Raw genomic sequence first — 21,927 nt, forward strand, 5'->3', positions numbered from 1 at the left:
CACTCCCCACAAATTGTGTGTAAAGGCTGCAATTTTCACCATTCTACCGGTGATTGTGCTACTATGTCACGTTGTTACCTAAAAATTTTGTTATACCTCTTGCACTAATTAATTGATTGATTGATCACTACATATTCACGAGTCATACCACACATATTTGGCAATCGCTAGCTATCAATTTATTTTTAAAAGGAACACTGAGTTTGATTTATTGAAAGTGTAGAATACCCTGGATTTATTTGTAAAGATTTTCCAAATTTTTAACCCTCGTATAGTTAAGGATGATTAACAAAGACTTGGCTAGCGACAGTCTAACTGAACATTCACTGGGTTATGCAGGGCTGAGCATATTTTCCAACTGTGCGAGTTCAGAATTATCAGATAACTATCAAAATAGCTATTCTCAGTTGCCACTCGATCACGAAGACACTACCCCTGCCGAGACATCTTATGGCAATGATGATAAAAGGGATTCTAAAGGTAAGTTCCAAACTGAATATTTAGTAGTAACTCCTAGAAATATAAATAACTATCAAAATGTATACTCGGGCGACTATTTAAATGGAATAAAAGCTCCAATTAATGGATCAAACACGACACAACTTGTTGATGATCAAACTAATAATCACAAGCATTGTTCCAGTGAATGTAGTGATTTTTCCATTGATATTAATAAATTCAGGTCATTAGTAAGTGGAAAATTGTTTTGGCTAGAGACGCATGAAATTTGTGGATTGATACCTGTACCTCAAATGTCGAATTCAGCCACTCAGCTTCCCATAAAATCCTACATCGTATTCACGCCATATTCTATAGATATACTCCAAGATTTGACAGTATGTTATTATCCATATAGGCTATTTTTGGACAATTACCCAATGGTCAGCGCCCCTTTTCCATAATCCATTCCTATGCATTCGATTCCATGTATTTTCAGGTCAAACTCTGCAACAAGAAGCTTGATGATAAAACAATCTCCAATTGTTATATCAAAAATAATATCAATGCCTATGTATTTTATCGCAGTCATCTTGGTATTATGGATAATTCGACAAAAGCTGAAAAAATACGTGTCACTTATAGTGTAATAAAGGATGTAAAATATAATAACAAATCTCTAAAGGCACAGACCAAACAAAGTAGAACCAAAAATGTATTGGTTCCAGATAGGCAATCGGATAGTGCTGGTCAGCAACCTATTAGCCGGTGGGTGTATGAGGAGGCAAACTTGGACCATGAAGATGATCCCTTATGGAATGTTCCAAAGGCGCTAGTAAGGGAGGCTAAGTTGATTACAGGAATTATGGAAAAGGCCAATATTCTGAGAGCAGACGTATCTACTGCAAATCACAGGTACAATGCTATGCTAAATCGCACTTACATAATCGAAAAGGTAGAATCTTCAGGATTTGTAGATGATGAAGATCATCGCTCAAGTAACTCAGACAAGGATTTAAACGTCACTGATTCAAATGAATTAGATAATGGGAGTCTTGTCAAAGTGAAATTTGAGTCTGATTACTTTGGTTATGATGATGAGGATTTAATAAGGGTATTCGATGATAACCAGCTATCCAATGCACTGGAACTGATGATCTCCATATCTATAAATCAAGCTCCAAACATATCCGTAATAAATCTGGCTCAGTATTGCCCGAACATCTTTTGGAATCTTGCCTTCAAAGGGAATGTCGAGGATCGACTAGCAGTGTTATCCCCCAGCATTTATAACCAGTGCTCCAAGCGTAGAAGAAGGGGAGTGACCAATCTAATTGAACAAGAAAAGGAAAGTAAGACTTCCCCTTCAAACATCAAATCAATTAACAGGTTAAAGTGTTTGCACTACGACATCGCTATTGAGAACAACTTCGCAATAATGCAAAATATCTACAAGTTAGACGCTGAAGCCAAGATATCGAATCTCGAAAAGTTAGAAACCACGGCAAATGCGTATGTTTGCACATTATTTAGTATGAGACACAGACCATTGTTGACGCTGGATGATCAAGAGATTGTGGAGGCTGTTGTTGATAAATCAGGAGCCATGAAGTAAGTTACAACAAAATTTGATCACGTTTTACTTTTTGGACAAAAAGTAAAACGTGATCAAATTTGAATACTCAGTTTAAGCGTGGGGTTTTTTACAATTTATAAAAATATATGGGCACATTGCTTTTTCAATACTTCACTGTCATGTATTTGATATACAATTGTTACATGGTAAACTACGTTTAAAAATTGACATAATAAATGTTTTTGAATAGAATAGCTGATCTTCAAAAAATATTATTTAAAATACTTGACTAATATGTAGATGGAGTATGTCCTCCCTAACTGAACACCAACGTCGCGTAGTGTATGCTGAATGCCTTGCCCGTAACTACTTTCCGCCTGTATACTTAATACAATCATTTGGTAAAGGTCGAGGTGTTGAGGCGGCCTATGATATTCAAAAGGAAGATTTTGTCATGGGTAAAGTTCAGCGTAACTCAGAGTACAAGGGGGAACTTGTAAGTGAAAAGGAGGCTAAAGAGAGGGATAAGAAGTATAACCAAAAATCCTGCTTTGGGTCCTTTATATTCTATTTCAAACATGACGGGAAGCATTATTCCATCGATGCGACCAAAGAGTATATCCAATATGGCGCTGCTAGACTTATTAATCACTCTAGGAAGAATCCAAATTTGTCCCCTAAAACACTGTACGTTAGCAACGTGCCGAGGTTGTTCTTTATCGCCAAGAGGAGAATCAGGAAGGGTGAAGAGTTGCTGGTGGATTATGGTGAGAGAGACCCAGATGTCATCAAGGATAATCCGTGGTTAAACAACACGTGACCTATCTACAAAATTCATGCCAATGATTTTAATTTTGTGTAAAACACTTATAAGCTCGGTTATTAATTGCTACCTGTATTTGATTTGATAATTGATATGTTATTTGTTGTGTTGTGAATTCAAATCATCTGGCAGGTGATGATTCAATAATAATATAGTATAGATGTTAGAGGGGGGGCTCAAGAAAGAGGTTGAAATTTCTGAAAGATGAGTCCAAACTCTGAAAAGCCTCCACCAAATGTTGGTAATCCAAATCATTAACAACTCTTGTCTGAGACTCGGGTCTTTTCCCAGTATTGGGGGCAAATTCTGATACTTCTGCATTTGAACTTGCTGCGATAGAATTGGCTTCAACCAATATCTAAGTAAATTAATCAGTTACCTTGTGAATTCCTAAATGTGCAACTTGTGAAAAAAATCGCAGAACCGTAGGATGGGTGATTTTGCAACCAATTGTGTGCAAATAGTATGAAACTAGTTCATCAGCAAATACGCCTGGGCTTGACAGTTTCTTGAGGAGACTCAGATCGATTTCTGATAAATTTGTATCCATTAAGCACTATTTTTCTATAATTTATATAAGCAATGCATTTGTAGCATATATAACGCTATACATTACTAGAGGCATGCATACAGTGATTATAGGGTAGGCAGTAAATGTATTAGGCATGAGCTATTATTTATATATGAATAAAGATCAGATAAAACTACACCAAAATTACAACCTCATGTAAAAATAGCTACTTTTTGACAATCTGCACAACATCCTGATCAGCCAATACGTGGTCCTTTCCCACCTTCTGCGGGTGATGCTTTACAGAGCTCCCCCAAACCATAGCGTATTTGAACTGATTTAATAATCCCTTGTGGATTCTCAGGCAAAAATCTTCCACCTTTGTAGACCCCTGTCTAAGAATTACAGGCGCATTGTAATCAGGGATTTGTCCCCTGGGTTTTGTGTAAATTCTAATTAGTTTCAAATGATCCCAAATACCTTCCAGCAATCCTGAAAGGTTCCACTAAGTAAGTTATAATTATATTGAAAAAATAATTGTTTATACATAAATAATCAGATATATGTGTGCATAGCGCAATTTTACATAATAGATTGAGACGGTTGAGTATTATTTGGGATTTGTATGGATAACATTAAATTTTGGTTACCTCCAAATTAGCCGATATGGGCACACTGTGTGGAATCTGCGACAAAATATCCAGTTCTGGTAGTGTTATCTGGTCAATCTTGTTCAATATATATATGCAAGGAATGTATATACGATTGCCTTGAATGACATCGATTATGTCATCTACAGTGGCATTGCATCTTATTGCAAAGCTAGCGTGATATACTTTGTATTCGTGGCAGATTGACCTAATTAACTCCTCGTCCACGTTCTCCAACGGCACAGTTGATGTCACAGTTATGTTGCCTGTGTTAGATATTAATTATGAATATTTAAAAATTATATAACTTCCATTTAAAACTTATAGCTCAACATTAAAATACGTACCTTTATCCCTTTTTTGGTATGTGATATTGGGCGGTGACCTGTTGAGTCTAATCCCAAACCCTTCCATTTCCCTCTCCAAAATCTTCTTGTGCTGCATAGACTTGGTGCTATCTAGAACGACAAGTATTAAACTGCAAGTCCTAGCAACGGCAATGACCTGTTTGCCTCTGCCCTTGCCATCCTTCGCGCCTAAGTTACAAATTGTTAACCTTCAATTATTCCAGGAAGGTCTAAAATCTGAATTTTTGCACCTTTATAACACAAAATACCGGGGACGCATGTAAGTGTGGTAAATTCGTACGCTGCTACCTCTGAAAAACTGCCAGTTAACTTGTTGAGGAGTGTTGACTTGCCAACCGAAGGAAATCCAACCAATCCCATCCTGGCATCCCCTGTTTTAGACACGTCAAATCCATCTCCTCCACCGCCACCCTTGGAAGAGCCATCTAAATTAACTAGCTCAGACCTTCTATCAGTTGAGCTCTGAGCTTAGACAACTTAGCCTTGAGCAAACCCAGGTGATGATTGGTGGCCTTATTTTTCTGGGTCTTAGACATCTCTGCCTCCACATCTGCTATTTTTTGGTATATAGACATTTTCACAGCTGTTAATTAATTGTATTTATGTTGTGTATCATTAAAAAACTAATGTAAGACATTAGCGCTGTATTGAATCGTATAAAATGACTGTAGGTGTTTTATTTGATGAATTTATATTTAAAAATATTCGATTGTTTCATTAAAATTGCATTTTAACAACTAACCGATAGTGGAACCACTATACACGACACCACCCACTAATCTCTATACCATAACACTTAGAGCATATGCATAACACTTATTTATATATTAAAACCGCTGTACCAGGCAATTAGATAATGACAATGATACATATTGGCCTAAATAATTACTTAGAGACTATTACATACAAGTATTTTCATATTTTAACTAATTAATGCATAATCATTTATGATAACAACTAACACTGTATGATAATCGAATATTCGGAGGATTAATGAGTTAGTGTGATTATTTGGTAAGCTAAAAAATAAAATTGGGTGAGTGTCTAATGATTGCTTTGAGTCAACAAGGGCGGTACACCGCATTCGGCCATAAAAATTTGGCGCATCCGATCATTAAATACATTCATATATTGGTTTGGAATATGTATGTAATAATTTTGCTAAATCTCCTTAACTGATACAACCCAGCCACTAGACAGATCAACTTAAGCTACTGAGTGTAAGGCGGTATCCGTGGCCCACAATAAACTAGATGCCGCCTTATCTGAACTAAAAGTTATGACTCAAACATAAGATGGTAAATGTGTAGCTTATGGAATAGGAGGATACTCGGGTGGGAGCCTCTGATGCACCTGTTAGCATATGCTCGATTGTCTCTTAATAAGCCGTCTGAGGTCTAATGAAAGTGTTTGTCGCGTCTTTCCTTTTATACCTGTTTATACCAGTCTCAATAAAAGGTAAGACATAGTACATATTCTAACTTGCGCATTCATATCTGCTAAGTAACTCACTAGATATGTCAATCATGAAACTTAGGTCTTATTCCGTATGTATAAATGTTATTTGTCTTACCATGTTATTGCCAAGCTTTGTAATGTAGGAAGTCAAAAAAAGGTTAATTGGAATGTTACCAAATATGAAGAAAGGGATATAACGGTTGAAGTGAATGGTACCAATAAGGTGGAAATAGTTTGTGATTATCAACATGCAATACGAATTACAAGTGCTAAGTCAATATTTGAGAAAAATACATCGATCAAAGAATTAGAAGTTATACATGTTCTGAGGGATCTGTGTGAAGATAGAAATATTTGTAAATTTATCCCTAAAACCGTGACCTTTAAAAAATATGACGATACGACCCAACTCTATATACCAAATCTTTGTGTGACAGGCGTTGATTGTAAACACAAATTAAACATAAAATATAAATGTTTAGATAACTTTATGTCTTCCTTAAAAGAAAACCCCGCAGATACGTTTATGGTTAGCCAAGAAGATAATAAACATCAAATATCGATTTCTTGTTACAAAAGGGATTATATAGAAATAATCTCTGTTGATTTTCTTAGATACAAAAAAGAACATAGTCAGGAGGCACAGGAATTGATCAAAAAAGTATATGAACAGTGTAACGGTAAAAAATACTGTGTTTTTTCGGAACCCTCCAGTAATAAACTAGGTTTCCTTACTGTTACTTATAGGTGTTCTGAGCCTCTGTATTCTTATTATAAATATACAAATCCCAAAGATGATATAAAGGTTGGTCAATTTTACCTTTTAAGTAACGAAATGGCCAATGTCAAGATAATATGCCCAATGGGTCTTGTCAAGATTAAAAGTGCTCTATGGGAGGTTGATACAAAGTGTCACGCTACTAACAACATTTTTGATAGAACCAATGTAGTAGGAAAATTTTGTGATGAAAAGGCAATTTGTACCTTCGTTCCCTCATCATACATCAGTATTGACAATTCATCACTCAAATATTTGAACATGGGTGGTTTGTGCCGTTCTGAGTACTACCACAAACTAAAAATTACATTTGATTGCCAATATAATCATATGAATAATTACTGGCCCACATGGATTAAAACCAAAGATGTGGTTATTGGCCAAAACACTAAGATTGAATGCGATGCAGGTCGATCAGTTGACATTTACACTGGCTATTGGGGTACAGACGACAGAAGTGTTCGCGGTGGCCATTTTTTAGATTATAGTGAAAAGATTGCCGAATATTGTAATGGAAAGGGATCTTGCGATCTGAAACCAAGTGCTGTAGGTGGTAATGGCAATATTGTCATGCCTACTTTTTTTCCGAATATCCCTTACAAACTAAAATTGCGTTATGCCTGTAGGAGACATGCCGCAATGCAGTACGATAATTCTGGATTTGATAGGCCCGATATTTTTTATAAAATTGAAGAAGAATGCGAAAAACCTCCGGCGTATCTGGCTTCAAGTCACCAACAAATTGCCAAACCTATAAATATTTCAAATGGTACCATCATTTCTGTGAATTCTACATTTGACTTCAAATCATCGATGGCTATTATAATTGGGCACAAAATTAGAATAACAATTGATGCACATAGGAAGGAAGTTACCATAATTTCTGGTTATACGAGTTCTAAACATAATATAAATGAGGACATGGATAGGTTTGTTTTCACAATATTGGTGCTTGGTGGGAATGTGTTTTTCAACTTTGAATATAGCATTAATGGCAGTGCTAAGATCGAACATTTCACCCATGAACACATTATATTCGAGGATAAAGATGTCAAAGATATTGTTAAGATGTATTCCAACATAGCACCGAATGAGTTCAAAGTTTACTATGGTGTTTTGAATATGTATAATGAACGTGAAGTTTCTGGTACCTAGAGCAATTAGTCATGTTTGATCGCGGTTATATAAAATATGTTTTTGTAACTTAATTTGTATAGAAATTATTTTTGTTCATTATTTCCACCATTATTGATAGTTATAGTTTCCTTAGTGATACCACTTTCTATCATTTCCTTGAGTTTAGAATTTGTCTTATCAATTTCAGATTTTGTCAATTCCCTGCGTCACAAATTAGTTACTTTTGAGCCCGTATATACTCCAACCTTTTCTCAACAGTGAGTATCGCTTCTGCTTTATCTTGTTTCATTATGATTGGTCCCACAGACTTGAATATTGTCTGATTGTCTTCGCAAAGTTTCAGTTCCTAAATTAAAACAATTCAATACTTCTAGGACTTGTTCATTCTCCATTTCCTGAGTGTAAAGTTGTTGGTACGCCTTTATCCGTTCCTTGTTTTCTATGTAAATACTGTGATTTACTCTTGTTAAGTTCTTCCATCGTTAATTATTAGGGTTATGTTTGGCATTTACTAATTAAAACTGATAAATGAGATGGAAGGTTATATATTGCATAAGTAGGTATTGTATAGTTTATGGTCAGCTAGGGCATAAGGCCGACTGTTATGGACCCATTACTAATAATAGGGCATACCCTATTGTAAGGGGAGTGATATACATTCTGTGGTAAACTTTTTCAATAAGATAGTTAATCCTCAACTGAGTTTAAAAAATTAATTTTTTAGGACAAACTAATTTCACCAAATACATTATTTGTGTTGTGTCTGTTGTATGTATTGCGCTCTTTGTGTCAAATCTGTTATTTGTGAATCCAAAGTTGATGCGATTTTTTGAAGTCCCTTAAGTCTCGCTCTCTCCCTCCGAATCAAATTGTACAACTTGAGCTCCAGTTCCACACTAGGGTCGTGATTTGTATGTCTGGTGGTTGGGATCAGTAATTTCATCACGGGCGAGGCAAAAGGGCTAACGTCACCTGTCAATTTACCTATGTAAATGAATTTTTTACCATAATATCCAGTAATTATCTCAATGATCAATGCCAAAAACATTACTCTATATAATATTAGTGTGAATAGTCTGTGAATTGGTATCATTGTGATTTAGTGAGTGAGTGGTATGCGATATATTATATTGTATTAACTATTCGAATCTTTCCTTTAAAAAAAAATAATATTCTACATAAAATTATGATATGGTTTCTTATTGTGTGTGGTGATGTTGTGTGTACCACCAATGTGGTACGAATGTGGGTAGTTACCAAACGCCGTGTCTATAATACCACCTTAACTCCTTTTGTTTGTCAAATTTGTCACTAAAAGGCTCAAGTTTCTTAACTACTTCCCGAAACTGTCCGATGTTTGTGCACTAAATTGTTGATTATTTACTGATTCTAACTGTTGATAACTCAACCCCTCTAATTTCAGTAAGGGGTATAACATCTTAAATGCATGAGGTTTAATGCAATTTTCAGCGTCCCTGCATTGAAACTCTTCGATTATTTGTAAATATTCCATAAATAAATCGCTACGCCGTGTCTTGTTCCTAGAGAAAAAGGCAGGATTCTCAAGTATAGCTTCGGCAACCATTATCCCAGTGCAGCTATATTAAATGATTCGTTTATTAATCATTATAAACTCCACAACAACGCCTACCCTGTATACTCTAGACATTTAATAGCATCTTCCAGGCTTGAAACTCCTCCGTTTGCAATAATAGGTATTCTTACGCTATTAACCACGTTTTTTATGACATCCCAATCGGCACTTTTAACCTTTGATCCCCTTTCGTCCTTTCTTCTGCCATGAATGGCTATTATGTCACAACCCGATGCCTGTGTTATGAATGTCGTTACTTCCAATTGTCGTGAAAGATTTACTGTGTATTGAAAATCCCCGTCTAATTTCCTTATTTTGCATGTAACAGGCACATTTAGTGACTTGGATAAGGTGGATATTATTTCACACATAGACTGTGGATTATCTAGTAGAAAGGCACCATAGTTGCCGCGCCTTGCTATCTCCTGTATGAATGTTTGTTAAACGCAACGTTAAATCAACAAATAAATGCAATTGTTCGTTTTTTATATAGTTAAGAGTGGGTACCTGTGGGCATCCAAAGTTTATATCCACTGCATCTATTTCCGACTCAATAATCCGCGCCGCTCTTACAATTGTGTCAGGATTATTGCCGCAAAATTGCGCAAAAAGTGGACGATCCTGAGGTAGCGTGTGGAAGTTCTTATCTCTGTAGGTTTTTGATGTTAAGAAATTTCTAGAGTCACTATTATAATACCTAGCATGTAACATGGGAGTGTAGGCCAATTCTGAACCATAACGACGGCATAATAATCTGAGTGATTTTACTTGTTAGTGAGCATTTGTAACAGCGCGAGGAAAAGGCATACTTAAATATATTGAGTATTACCTAAAGGCTAAATCACTCTGAGCAACCATTGGTGCCACCACTGCAACACCCTGTAACACATCGTTCATCTTGTAGCCCTTAAGATCTATCATTTTTCGGCAATTTTCTGAGTCCATTGTGGAAAATTGTGCATGATGTTCCATTTTATGTGTTGAATGATGTATTAAATGGCTATTGTGAATGCTTTATGGATAGCAATTTGTCAAAGTCCAAGCCGTGCAAGCTATAGGCACGGCGTATGAGTTCCCTGCGATTATTGTACGCCTCCTCGGCGTAACGCCTAATGTTGAGTTTTTTTATTATATTCCTGTACTTTTGTCTTCTAATCCTGCCCCTGAGTTCAACTATTCGTTCCGAACTATCAGAACCATCTGTTTCCGAGTGATCAGTGTGTCCAAGGAATAAAATATTCCTATAACCTATGCCTGTAGTAAGAAAAATGTGTGTATTTTGAGGTTCTTTAGTCAATAATTGGTGAGTAAATTTGTTGCAAAATAAATGATTAGAGAAAACTGGAAAAGGTGTGCTCGGAATGCGATATATTTGGGTTTCTATGTAGTGTATGACGCTACTCATTCAAAGAGACTAGGAAAATAGTCAGTTATATATTGGATATTGTATTTACAGTGATTGTTGGTAGAATCCTTTCCAAGCACCAGAACGACACAGCTTGGCACCGATCTATACTACACCATAGAGTATAGGTTAGGGATATATAATAATAAAAGAGGGTGCTTAATGTGTAAAAAAAATAATGCAATTAGTTACAAAGTATATTTTACGATTTAACCACAATATCTATTGTGTAAGGGATACTTTTATACTCTATAAATACATTTGCTTCATTATGTGTGTGTTTAACAACTTTCCTAGTTGTGCTTGCGATGGAAAGGTGTGTTTTTGAGCTTTTTGTGGCATATTTTTCGCTATAATTTGCTTTACTATTGATACTTGTAAGCATACCATTGGCATCCATGTTGAGTAATTCAATAACTTGATTTAGATACTTCAAGGATTCGATGGTTAATTTTGAAAGTATCGAATCTTCCATTAAAAAAAATGGGACTGTTGAGATTAATTGAATCAGCCCCTTATAGCTTAAACTGTTAGCTGTTTCTAGCGCAGCTAAGCTGCCTAGTAAATAATTATACATCGCTAAGTTTGTGTTATTGGATAGGATAAATGTGAATAAGGTATTTGATAATTGTTTGCTTGTTATCTAAATTAGCAATCGTATAACGATTTTTGACTAAAGTGTTTTGCTTACCAGCGAGGTAGATGAATTGGTTGTAAACTCTGGTGTTCTAGCCAATTGCATTGTGAAACTAATCCTCTGAAATAGTGCACTTAACAAATTATAATATTTATTACAATCTTTAGATTTTATTCGAGTATCAAAATGTCTGATCGCTAGTATTAATGGTCTATGATCCAACTTACAAAGTGATACTATTGTTGTGGCCAAGCCTATAGTTGACAATGGTTTTTCAGTAATCAAGTCAAACAGCTTATCCATAAAATAATTCAACTGCCAATTGAGTTGGGATAACCCATGGATAACATTAGTTAACAAATTTTCCCTAAATTAACCGTAAATGTTATGTACATATGGTGTGATGCTTACCTCTCCACTCCATAATTGTCCAAGTTTTCACTACATTCTTTAGCTAATCCTCTTGTTATTATATCCTTAGATAATTCTGGGAAGTATTCCAATTTGCCGAAAGTGTAAAGTGATATGCTTAGTATCTTCAAGTCAATCTCATCATCATTTGTTGCCAGTGTCTTGTCTAAATGCTTTAGAAGAGGTTTTATGTATACGTCACTAAGCTGCAATTTCCAAAGAGCATGACAAGTAACAGACAATTGTGTGAGAGTGAATTTTTTGATTATTTTAAGTGCAAATTGCGATATGGCCATTAGCAGATATGGAGAGGATGTCCAGTCAAATTTTTGGAATGCGTTCAATACCAATGATATTCCCTGAGGACTAAAAGTCTCAACAAATAAAGTTTTATTTTCTAATTGTCTCAACAATAAATTTTCCAGCAGTTTTAGCACAATCTTGTGTCGGATATTAAGCTTTGACATCCCATTCAGTAGCAGCGATACGTCCTGTTCATTTATATTCACAAGTGGCTGTGCATTGTACGTTAGTGTAGTAGCTAATGATTCCACTAATTCCTGTGACATAACATAAATTTGGTTGATATGCCCGGGGAACAATGATTTAAGTCTGGTGTATGAGTTTAATGTTATGACTAGATGTTTTATGGACGTTCCCCCGGCCAGTTCTCGAACCAACAATTTTTTGTGTAGGAGATACAGGGTCTCAAACCGCTGCGCTAGTAGCTGCTCTTTGGTCTTATCATTTCTAGTGACTAGGGTACCGGTGGAATCTTTAATTTGGATGTTAGACAAATAAATACAAAGTTCATTTAGGTTATCTATGGCATGCAAATCCCTAATCTTGGTTCCGTGTGATTGTTTGTTTACCCAGAACAGAATTAATGACCGTATCCACCGAGAAAGAGACTGAGTCGCAGGCTTGTGAGAATTATTTTGCGAAGTTATGGAGCGGTGTCTCGGATAATTGCAATTAGCGTTAGTGCTGTGATTGGTGAGTGAAAATTTTTTGCAGTAATTTACATGTTCATGCCAAATTTTGCAGCTATGCAAACTAGATAGTCTCCTGATACTATATATCATGACACTAGATACACACCCACAGCTCCAATAATATATACATGGTGTTATCACTATGGACTAGCCTACCCATACCATTACATATATATGTATATATAAACAAGATAAATGCTAGTTACAACTAATTAGATGCTACTATAGCACAATTAATGAACGGAATCTGGTAGTTTACAAAAAAAATTGATTCAAGTAGCGGCGGAGGAGCCAATATTAGTAAGGGAATACCTCACCAACTCTCCATATATATCAGATGCCACCTTAGACTTCATCATAAATCCCACTTCATATAGGTTGTATTTTAAGCATGTCTCCAAGAAAGGTGAGTTTGCACATTTTATGTGTTTATTAGAAAGTTCAACTATGGCTCTTGTGTTTCCTATTTCGATCAACTGTTCGCGTGTGATTGATAACTTAAGATTCAAGTCGATATTTTCCCCGTCATTTAGTGTTAATTTCCCACATTGACCGAATAAATTCATATTTAGTTCCCCATCCCAACTGATGCCTTCTTTTAATAGGAATTTCTAAATGATATAATACTTACGCCATGTCCGTGGGAAAAGCCCATATGCCATTCTCCATCATAAACTTCCCCTGTGGAAGCGCATTTAAACATTCCCTTTCCTTGAGGCAATAATACTTTATCAGCAATACTAGGGTTATCCTTGTCTAGCAGCTTTAAAACATGTTCTATGTCAACGAGTGACATAGAACCTATGTACTTGTCGCCATTGGGGAATAATATTGTGAGTGGATAAGTTAAGTTTATATTGTCATCCTTCCAATTGCCTTCTATAGTCCAGCCAGAAGTGAATGTTTGCTGAGATGTTTTCAGGGCCATTGTCGCCTGTTTAAGTTTGTAAGTTGTCGTATCTAAAGTATATATCTGTTCTTCAGGGATTTTAAGATCTTTATCTTCATGGTTTCCCGTATACCTAACGCATAAAACTCCCTGGCCAAATCGTATACCGTTAATCCAAGAACCGTGAAAATTATGATCATCATCATAGCACATATAGCCCATGCCATTAGGTATGTCGTGCTACATTACGCATTAACTTACCTCAACATTACCTATATATATACAACCAGTTTGGTATATTACACTAGCTGTGCCCACCAATGTACCCTGATTAAACTCGCCTAACTTAATTAATCCCCTTTCCAAAAGCTTTCCCTGGCCGTGAAAACGGCCATCCTTAAACTCCCCCTCATACGTAGTGCCATTGCATTGGACAATTATCCCCGAACCGTTAAACTGGTTATCTTTAAATTGGCCCCAATATTCCATAAATTCAGTTTTTAGGTGCCCAAAGCCATTCTTCATGTCACATTTCCAATTTCCAGAGTAATAGAACAGTGGATTCATAGATTTTAGTACACCATGTCCGTCTCTTTTATCTTTCTTCCACTCCCCTTCATAAATAGTGCCTTTTTTGCTTAAATATTTCCCTTGTCCATGTCTTAACATGTGCCTAGTTGTGCCCTTATATTCATCGCCATTGGAATAAGTAAATGTTTTGATTTTACCGTAAGTACCAGCGTGATCGGCGTTTGACAATGAAAATTCTGGTAAATTGTGTGTCTCAATGAATTGTCTTGCATTCGTCGTGTCAATCCAATACTTTAAAAAGGCATAAGAGAAATCATTTTGGGTTTCATAAATTTGATCGGCAAGTAGTTCGGGGATATACCTTTGTATGTATTTGTATTTTATGTCGTTGAATCTGTTTTTTTGTACTTCATCGTCGAAATCTATGGGTGTATGGCAGGTTCTATCTAGGGGATTATTGGCTTCACTAAGTTCGTAATCTGAACTGTAAATTTTAGTAGAATTTTGGTAATTAGCACAGATTTGGGATTTATCAGTATTCTCATCAATTTTATGAATGTTGTGAAATTTTTTAGGGTCCAAATCTGATCCATTAAGTTTGTTATGATCAGGTAATAAGTCTTTAACATTTTTTGTATCTTCGGATTTATTGGGGTTAAACTCTTCAATTGATCCACCGTCAGAACACTTTTCATAAATTTTGTTTTGTAAATCTGAATTTGATGAATCTACAACATAATTCGACGTTAAATTGTCATTCTTAAGTCGAATCTTCTTCAATTCAATAGACAACTCATTTTGCACATCCATATCCAGCGTTCTCATTGAAATGAACATATACCCAATGCCATCTACTGATTTATTCAAATCAAAATCAACAATGGCAGAAATGTAATTTATTTCCCTTTCATTTGTGGCAATATAAGCTATTTTGTGTAGTAGGTCAAAGACGTATTCATTTAGAAGTCTAATGCGCGACTCAAATTCTGCGATAGTTTTTAGTTCGTTTTCAGATGATTTCGAATTACTCTTGGCGATTGAACGTGATAATTTTGAGTTATTAACTTTATTACTGTCCCTATCTGATTTATCTCTACTCCTGATCATATTTGATCTAACTTGTTCGCCTAATCTATCAGACTTATCATTTTTATCTCTGTTAGATAATATTCCCATTGTGTCCGCATAAGGTAGCCGAAAAGAATCGCTCTGCAATTTTTGCTTGGATTTGCGCACTGGTTTAGGTGAAGTAATATCGATCGCCTTTTTTAACCACCTAGGTGTGGCACCTGGAAATAGTTTGTCAAAAAATTCCACAATAGATTCCCTTTCATCATTTTCTGAGTGATCTAACGAGTCATTTTTATTTTTAATAGAAAATCTTGCCAGTGATATTAAACTAGCGGGTAATTTAGATACAGCAGACCTGATCAAGTTTATGGCAATGCGCGATGATTCCTTTGCAGCACAAATGACATCTTTAAACAAATCTTCATCGAAAATGGATGATATGAAAAAGCATTCCTCGTGAAACGTGAGATAAGTAATCCAGTATATATTGTAATTGCAAATGTTGATTAGTGTATTATCCAAATCAATCAACATGTCAACAGGTTTTTCCAGTTTTTCAAATGAATCAAAGTCAGTTATTCCAATAAGGTAACTCTTTTTAGTGGAAACAACCCCAATCATATTTCTAGGGCAGAGAAGCATTAGGGGGTTATTCTCGTGGAAGATCTTAAGGGGTAGTCCATATCTTTGCCAAGTCAAATAGTCACGACCAAAGTTTTTAGCGGGAAACCCAAGAGTCAGAGCCGCTGGTATCAATCCCAGTATGGCCAAAATGTTGGAAGATACAGAAAAAGCACTTTTTGAGTATAGCACAATCCTGCGCTCTAGTAAGATAGATTTTACCAGTAGTGAAAGTAATGCAGAATTAAAAATCATAACCGCCGATTTTTCATTGTTACTAAGGTCGAAAAATAAATCCTCGTATTGAAAATTATTGCTGTTCAAACTATTGTTAATGTGATGAAAGGCATCTTCCAACATATTCATATCAGGCGACGCAATATTGGTAAAGTGAGAAAGTACCACCGGTTTCAATCGTGCCGAAACTGCACCAAAAAAGGGAATTTTGAACAGTAAACATACTGATTTCCAGAGTATTACTGGTACTTTTACATTCCCTTTCACATGGAACGAATTGAACCTCCTGTAGTAGCTAATGGCATAAAGGAATTTACCCGTGGATGCAGGTAAAATCATGTACAAAACATCTGCAGTCATAGAAAAGTTCATATCAGCAAATGCAAAGTGAGGTAACAGCGATATGCATTCCCTGTACTCATCTTCAGTGCTGGCAATGCCCTTTGCGAAGTCTATGCCAGGAAATTCCAGGGGAAAGAAGTATTTTTCGGGGTTTAAATTAGGAGGGTATATGTAATCTGTGATAGGAGAGAATTTATTTATGCAACTTAGCTGCGTAATGCATACAACGTTGTCGTCCATGGTAACTTATCAGGTCAAGTCGTTAATGTACAATACCATATCTTATTAGCGGATATGTGATATGTCGCAGTTTATGGATTTAAAAACTAAAAGCTCATGTGGATGATTTGTAAATTTTGGAAGTTTATGAATTGATAACATACTAAATAACTACTGATGAAGTCGTTAATGGGGGCTTAACTCCAATACCCATACAGCACTTTAGTGCCTAGGTACTACTTTTTTGCTATATCGCTTGTTGTATACGTAACTTTTTATTTAAAAAATAATAAAGTTAAACACTTTATAGACAATTATGTTGGTATATAAGGACCTGATTACCGGTGACGAATTATGTTCCGACGCCTATCCTCAACTCCCCCCCTTCGGACAACAAGATCTGGCGGAAGGTATGGCACGAATAACTCAGTTGGTTTTGAAGTTAAGTCCAGTAAGAGGGCGAAGGGCAACGAGGATTATGGCATTTCGCACAACCAGTTAGTTTACATTCATTTAGGGAAGATGAAATTTTTGATGCGGATGATCAAGTTGAAATTGTCATCGATATCGTTGACAGCTTCAGACTACAAGAAACTCCACTCACTAAAAAGGAATATGAGTCGTACATCAAAAAGTACATGAAAAAAATCACCTCGATGCTCACTGAGAGCAAGCCAGACAGAGTGGATACTTTCAAGAAGCATGTTACGACCTTCGTGAAACACATATTGTCAAATTTTGACGAATTCAACTTCTACATAGGGGAATCAATGGAGCTAGAGGGAGGGCTAGTGTATTCCTACTACCATGGTGAGGAGCTGTCTCCCCGCTTCGTATACCTAATAGATGGACTCAAGGAAGATAGATATTAGGGGATATTGCATTAAGCTATGTCTGAAATAATTTTTAATAATACTTTTTCTGAAATGAGTCTAATTATTAATTTCTTTCCGCAGGATAAGACAATTGTCACGATAAATTCCCATGTCAGAACTTGTCATCTGTGGCGCTTGTGGTGTATGAGTAGAATTAGCAGTGACAGTGTATATTAACGTATTTTAATGCAATATATGTGAAAAATCAATAGTTATTTGTTATTTTTCCAAAATTATGGTATAATGGATGAAATATACCATGATGAATTTGTATACGTTTATATTCCTTTTGACATAAATGCGGAAGTGGAGGAGGTTAGGTTTAATGGGTTGGAAAAGGAGTTCAGGGAGCGTCTAATTAAACACTTTTCAGTACATTCACTGCTGCCAGATGAGATTAAGCAATTGCATAAGCAATATTCGAAGGAGACTAATGGTGAACATCAGGATTTGATCTCTGAATGCATTTCAACGTCCAACACATACCAGGTCTGTCAATTGATGTTTCCAATAATATACTAAGTTATAAATGCTAAATACTTAACAGAATGTCCCTAACATTATACCCCTAATCACATATTACCGCCAAATTTATTACCATAAGTTTTGATGAGTATCCTAAGCTATAAATACTCATTCATTAAGCATTAACACGTATACCATTTCGTATTTATGTCGAAATATTTCTACATAAATACTTGTTGCCAACAATATAACCGTTACAGCTCGTTACCTAATCAATATATACTTATTTAGATAATACCACTGACACTGCCCACGAAAAATAGTGGGTTTAAAGGGATCAACTGTTATATAGACAACGTAGGAAGGGTTAAAGGGTTGCCCACGAATGCAAGAGCCACGAGAATCTGCTCAACAGGTAAAATCGATGTGATCCAGATATCCGAGGAGACTGTTTCATATGTCTGACATTTGACGATGAAGAAGTTTTTAAACGTCTTGACTTTACCAGTAATGATTACCAGAATTTGTTAGCTAATCCACCAGATCCTACAGGGAGGTTGTTGTATCCATTGAATTAGGTGGGACCCGTCAAAAGCATTATCCATGCTAAGTGACCCAAGTAAACAAATATCAAATTTTACAGCTAAAAATAATGAAGTTGTAGATCAGACATACTGCGAAAATTGCAGAAAGGTATGTGTTACGGCCACTTAGGAATTCGGCAACCAAGATAAATTTTTCAAGTGTGGGAGGTGTAAGAAGGTCAAATACTGCGGGAAATTGTGTCAGAAATCCGATTGGATATTTCATAAAAATATATGTACCAATAAACCCTAAGAATATAAGTGTAGGTTCAATTCCAATAATTGTTGTGCAATAGTTTAGGCACTAACATTCGTGTTTTTATAATTGCACAAAAAAGTCACTTATTATGACGTGGCACTTTATCTAGCGATTGTGATAATTGCGGTGGCAAAAAATCATATTTAGATAATTCCATGTTATAGTGACCTCGGCCTTGAGACACAGATCTGAGTCTAGTTGTATAATTGGTGAGCTCTGCTAATGGCGCCTCTCCTACAATATTTTTAGTGTCTCCAACTCCTTGGCTAGTCCCCTTGATTTTTCCTCGCCTATGTCACAAAATTTATCATAATTGCACAAAACATCACAAACTTACCTCTTCATAAAGTCGTCCATTACTGAGCCAAAGTACTGGGTAGGGCAAGTGATATTGACCTTCATTATTGGCTCAAGTATATCTAACCTGGCCAATTTGCCAGCCTCCCTAATGGCATTGGCTGCAGCCATTTGAAAGGCAAGATCCGAACTATCGACATCATGATAGCTGCCATCCCAGAGTATAACTTCTACGTCTGTTATTGGATATCCAGCCTTCAAGCCTGTGGCCAATTGGTCACGAGCTCCAACCTCAATGGCTGGGATATAGACTTTTGGTATTGCACCGCAACTTATATTGTTCGTAAAAATTATCCCCGCTCCTCTTTCTGTCGGTTTAACTTCAATCCATACGTGCCCATACTGGCCATGACCTCCAGTCTGCTTAATATACCTAAGTCAAACCATTTAGCCCACTTCCCCTCAACACGTGCTGATTCCAAAAAAGTTTCCCTATATGCAACTTGAGGGGCCCCAGTTATTGTCTCAATGCCGTGCTCTCTCCGTATCCTGTCTGCTATAATTTCCAAATGGAGTTCCCCCATTCCACTAATTATTGTTTCATCCGTTTCTATATCCTAGGTTGGTGGTTACGTACATGATGAATCTTTAGGCAGGGATCAGTATCTACAAATTTGCGGAGCACTAAACCTAACTTGTCGTGATCCCCCTTATTCTTTGCCACTATACTTTTGCTTATTACTGGTATGGGAAATTTTATACGTTCCAGAGTCGTATGTTTCTTTGGCGAACACAAAGTGTCTCCTGTTGTTACAGTTTTAATGCCAGTGAGCGCAGCTATATCCCCCATCTTTACCATTTTGACGTCAACACGTTTGTTGGAGTGAATAAATTGTAGTTTTTGTACCTTTTCAGATTTCTTGGTGTTGGAATTGTATAGTACATCACCTACGCGTATTTCGCCCCTGTAAACTCTTATGTAGGATTGGGTTCCAAGCTGACTATCGCTACTTATCTACTTGGTATTCAAATTTACCTTGAACACTAAAGCTATGGGATGCTTGTAGTCCAATGGTGGTAGGTTTTCATACTCATTGCCACATGTATCATTATCTTCAGCAATTGAGGTAGGACTGGACAGAGATTTGCGTTCATAACCGCTTTCCGTGGGATTTGGCAAATATTGTGCGATCATATCTAATACGCCTTGGATATTCTTATTCTTAAGAGAACTGCCGCAGCATATAGGAACGAGACGGTTTTCAATTGTCAAAAGGCGTATCCCCTGGTGAACGTCTTGTTCATTCATTTGATCGCTAAGGAATTTGTCTAGTAATTCGACATTGGCTTGAGCCGCTTGTTCATATAGATTGACTCTAAATTACTCCAAACATACCTATACTTCTCAACAATATCTGCTATATCATCCGGCACTGGGTTGGACTTGTACTGTATCCCCTTTTTTGCTTCGTCAAAAGTGTAGTAAACTTTCCTAATTGAATAAATGTGTACTTTAGTACGTTTATCACTCCATGAAACTCCTGGTCTTTGTAGTATGGTAGATACAAAACAGCAGGTGTTGCACCAAGCATGCGCTTAATTTCTTCTACGCAACGGTAAAAATCGGCACCAGGTCGATCCATTTTGTTCACATATGCTATGCGAGGGATTTGGTACTTGTTTGCCTGATGCCACACGGTCTCTGATTGGGGCTCAACACCGGCAACACCGTCAAACACAGCCACGGCCCCATCCAATACTCTCAATGACCTTTCAACCTGAATGATTGTGGTTTTGTGTATGGGGTTTTTAATGGAATATTTGTATATAAATTGGTTTGATATTAATTTAGGGTGGCAAAATTTTTTTTAAGAAAAATAAAAAAAAATCACAAAAAACCTAATAAAACCCCGTTTACCTCAGCAGTAAAGTCCACGTGTCCTGGCGTGTCGATAATATTAATGCGATGTGTATCCAATTTATCGTAGCCTCCAGACCAAAAACAAGTTGTGGCTGCGGCGGTGATAGTTATTCCTCTTTCCCTTTCCTGTTCCATGTAGTCCATAATAGCCTCTCCTGTGTCAGCTTATAAACAACCGTGATGCACTTCGCCGATGCGATAAGATACTCCAGTAAAATATAAAATTCTCTCAGTGGTTGTGGTTTTTCCAGCATCAATATGTGCCATGATGCCTAAATGTGTGAGGAGGTACCTATGTTGCGATAGTTGTGTAGGGGTACTTCCTTGAAGAGGATAGATTCCAGGGATGATTGCGATTTAGATGGAGGTTTAGCATGTAGTTTAAGCGGATTCAATATTTTGAATTCCTGAAAACAAACTCTGTGCCCACTAACAACCTCCATTGCGATAGTCAAGGGGATGAGCAATATGATAGTCAGAAAGCTCATACCATATGGTGCAACCAAATTATCTTGAAATGGTCTCTAAGTTATGGAATTCGGCATGCAATATTTGTGACGTAAATTTTATATGTCTTACACATTTTTTATCGTGTTGTATATCTCATATAGTGAGCGTGGTTTCATATTTAAGTGTGTCACTTATCTAGTAAGTTGTCTTATTTATTCTAACATATACCACCATTTAATGCAATAGTGATGATATATAACTATATGATTTGAGTTTTATTGTGCATTCCTTGGTAAGTTACAAAATAATGTGTAACTGGAAAATCTATATAATATCTGGTGCATCAAAATAATTATGTTGTCTTTCTGATTAGTAACTTTAGGTT

General features: G+C 36.4%; 13 protein-coding genes across 13 annotated transcripts; 4 read left to right on the forward strand and 9 right to left on the reverse strand.

The window, feature by feature from the left end:
• BMR1_02g00765 (histone-lysine N-methyltransferase SETD8) lies at positions 282-2,834 on the forward strand (the record flags this gene model as incomplete). Its single annotated transcript, XM_021483091.1, has 6 exons — positions 282-480; positions 505-836; positions 857-1,950; positions 1,972-2,049; positions 2,315-2,472; positions 2,494-2,834. 6 exons carry the CDS (start codon positions 282-284, stop codon positions 2,832-2,834), a joined length of 2,202 nt encoding a protein of 733 aa, XP_021338053.1.
• Positions 3,001-3,387, reverse strand: BMR1_02g00770 (transcription initiation factor TFIID subunit 10, putative (TAF10); the record flags this gene model as incomplete). Its single annotated transcript, XM_012792474.1, has 2 exons — positions 3,001-3,195; positions 3,217-3,387. The coding sequence occupies 2 exons, from the start codon at positions 3,385-3,387 to the stop codon at positions 3,001-3,003; spliced, it is 366 nt and encodes a 121-aa protein (XP_012647928.1).
• A 187-nt stretch (positions 3,388-3,574) lies between these two features.
• BMR1_02g00775 (Developmentally-regulated GTP-binding protein 1) lies at positions 3,575-4,941 on the reverse strand (the record flags this gene model as incomplete). Its single annotated transcript, XM_012792475.1, has 5 exons — positions 3,575-3,853; positions 3,999-4,264; positions 4,346-4,534; positions 4,555-4,791; positions 4,812-4,941. The coding sequence occupies 5 exons, from the start codon at positions 4,939-4,941 to the stop codon at positions 3,575-3,577; spliced, it is 1,101 nt and encodes a 366-aa protein (XP_012647929.1).
• On the forward strand, positions 5,767-7,757 carry BMR1_02g00780 (hypothetical protein; the record flags this gene model as incomplete). Its single annotated transcript, XM_021483092.1, has 2 exons — positions 5,767-5,824; positions 5,968-7,757. 2 exons carry the CDS (start codon positions 5,767-5,769, stop codon positions 7,755-7,757), a joined length of 1,848 nt encoding a protein of 615 aa, XP_021338054.1.
• A 65-nt stretch (positions 7,758-7,822) lies between these two features.
• BMR1_02g00785 (prefoldin beta subunit) lies at positions 7,823-8,219 on the reverse strand (the record flags this gene model as incomplete). The annotated part of the gene is made up of 4 exons (XM_012792477.1): positions 7,823-7,940; positions 7,961-8,085; positions 8,108-8,178; positions 8,201-8,219. The coding sequence occupies 4 exons, from the start codon at positions 8,217-8,219 to the stop codon at positions 7,823-7,825; spliced, it is 333 nt and encodes a 110-aa protein (XP_012647931.1).
• On the reverse strand, positions 8,488-8,832 carry BMR1_02g00790 (hypothetical protein; the record flags this gene model as incomplete). The annotated part of the gene is made up of 2 exons (XM_021483093.1): positions 8,488-8,723; positions 8,745-8,832. 2 exons carry the CDS (start codon positions 8,830-8,832, stop codon positions 8,488-8,490), a joined length of 324 nt encoding a protein of 107 aa, XP_021338055.1.
• A 160-nt stretch (positions 8,833-8,992) lies between these two features.
• On the reverse strand, positions 8,993-10,305 carry BMR1_02g00795 (tRNA-dihydrouridine(16/17) synthase [NAD(P)(+)]-like; the record flags this gene model as incomplete). Its single annotated transcript, XM_021483094.1, has 7 exons — positions 8,993-9,103; positions 9,124-9,337; positions 9,391-9,569; positions 9,591-9,758; positions 9,841-10,009; positions 10,031-10,087; positions 10,163-10,305. 7 exons carry the CDS (start codon positions 10,303-10,305, stop codon positions 8,993-8,995), a joined length of 1,041 nt encoding a protein of 346 aa, XP_021338056.1.
• A 28-nt stretch (positions 10,306-10,333) lies between these two features.
• On the reverse strand, positions 10,334-10,738 carry BMR1_02g00800 (hypothetical protein; the record flags this gene model as incomplete). The annotated part of the gene is made up of 1 exon (XM_012792480.1): positions 10,334-10,738. One exon carries the CDS (start codon positions 10,736-10,738, stop codon positions 10,334-10,336), a length of 405 nt encoding a protein of 134 aa, XP_012647934.1.
• On the reverse strand, positions 10,941-12,871 carry BMR1_02g00805 (hypothetical protein; the record flags this gene model as incomplete). Its single annotated transcript, XM_012792481.1, has 3 exons — positions 10,941-11,381; positions 11,430-11,742; positions 11,787-12,871. 3 exons carry the CDS (start codon positions 12,869-12,871, stop codon positions 10,941-10,943), a joined length of 1,839 nt encoding a protein of 612 aa, XP_012647935.1.
• BMR1_02g00810 (Phosphatidylinositol 4-phosphate 5-kinase 3) lies at positions 13,054-16,712 on the reverse strand (the record flags this gene model as incomplete). Its single annotated transcript, XM_012792482.1, has 3 exons — positions 13,054-13,392; positions 13,413-13,910; positions 13,932-16,712. The coding sequence occupies 3 exons, from the start codon at positions 16,710-16,712 to the stop codon at positions 13,054-13,056; spliced, it is 3,618 nt and encodes a 1,205-aa protein (XP_012647936.1).
• Positions 17,008-17,563, forward strand: BMR1_02g00815 (Translationally controlled tumour protein; the record flags this gene model as incomplete). The annotated part of the gene is made up of 3 exons (XM_012792483.1): positions 17,008-17,101; positions 17,122-17,188; positions 17,209-17,563. The coding sequence occupies 3 exons, from the start codon at positions 17,008-17,010 to the stop codon at positions 17,561-17,563; spliced, it is 516 nt and encodes a 171-aa protein (XP_012647937.1).
• Positions 17,564-17,809: 246 nt separating this feature from the next.
• On the forward strand, positions 17,810-18,868 carry BMR1_02g00820 (Thioredoxin domain, FAS-associated factor 2; the record flags this gene model as incomplete). The annotated part of the gene is given in 5 exon segments (XM_012792484.1): positions 17,810-18,055; positions 18,323-18,446; positions 18,467-18,590; positions 18,610-18,724; positions 18,746-18,868. 5 exon segments carry the CDS (start codon positions 17,810-17,812, stop codon positions 18,866-18,868), a joined length of 732 nt encoding a protein of 243 aa, XP_012647938.1.
• An 85-nt stretch (positions 18,869-18,953) lies between these two features.
• BMR1_02g00825 (elongation factor EF-G) lies at positions 18,954-21,580 on the reverse strand (the record flags this gene model as incomplete). Its single annotated transcript, XM_012792485.1, has 10 exons — positions 18,954-19,164; positions 19,212-19,604; positions 19,628-19,788; positions 19,809-20,186; positions 20,208-20,547; positions 20,568-20,663; positions 20,684-20,949; positions 21,090-21,244; positions 21,269-21,364; positions 21,385-21,580. The coding sequence occupies 10 exons, from the start codon at positions 21,578-21,580 to the stop codon at positions 18,954-18,956; spliced, it is 2,292 nt and encodes a 763-aa protein (XP_012647939.1).

This window comes from Babesia microti, chromosome II (genome assembly GCF_000691945.2).
Source record: "Babesia microti strain RI chromosome II, complete genome".
NCBI lineage: Eukaryota > Apicomplexa > Aconoidasida > Piroplasmida > Babesiidae > Babesia > Babesia microti.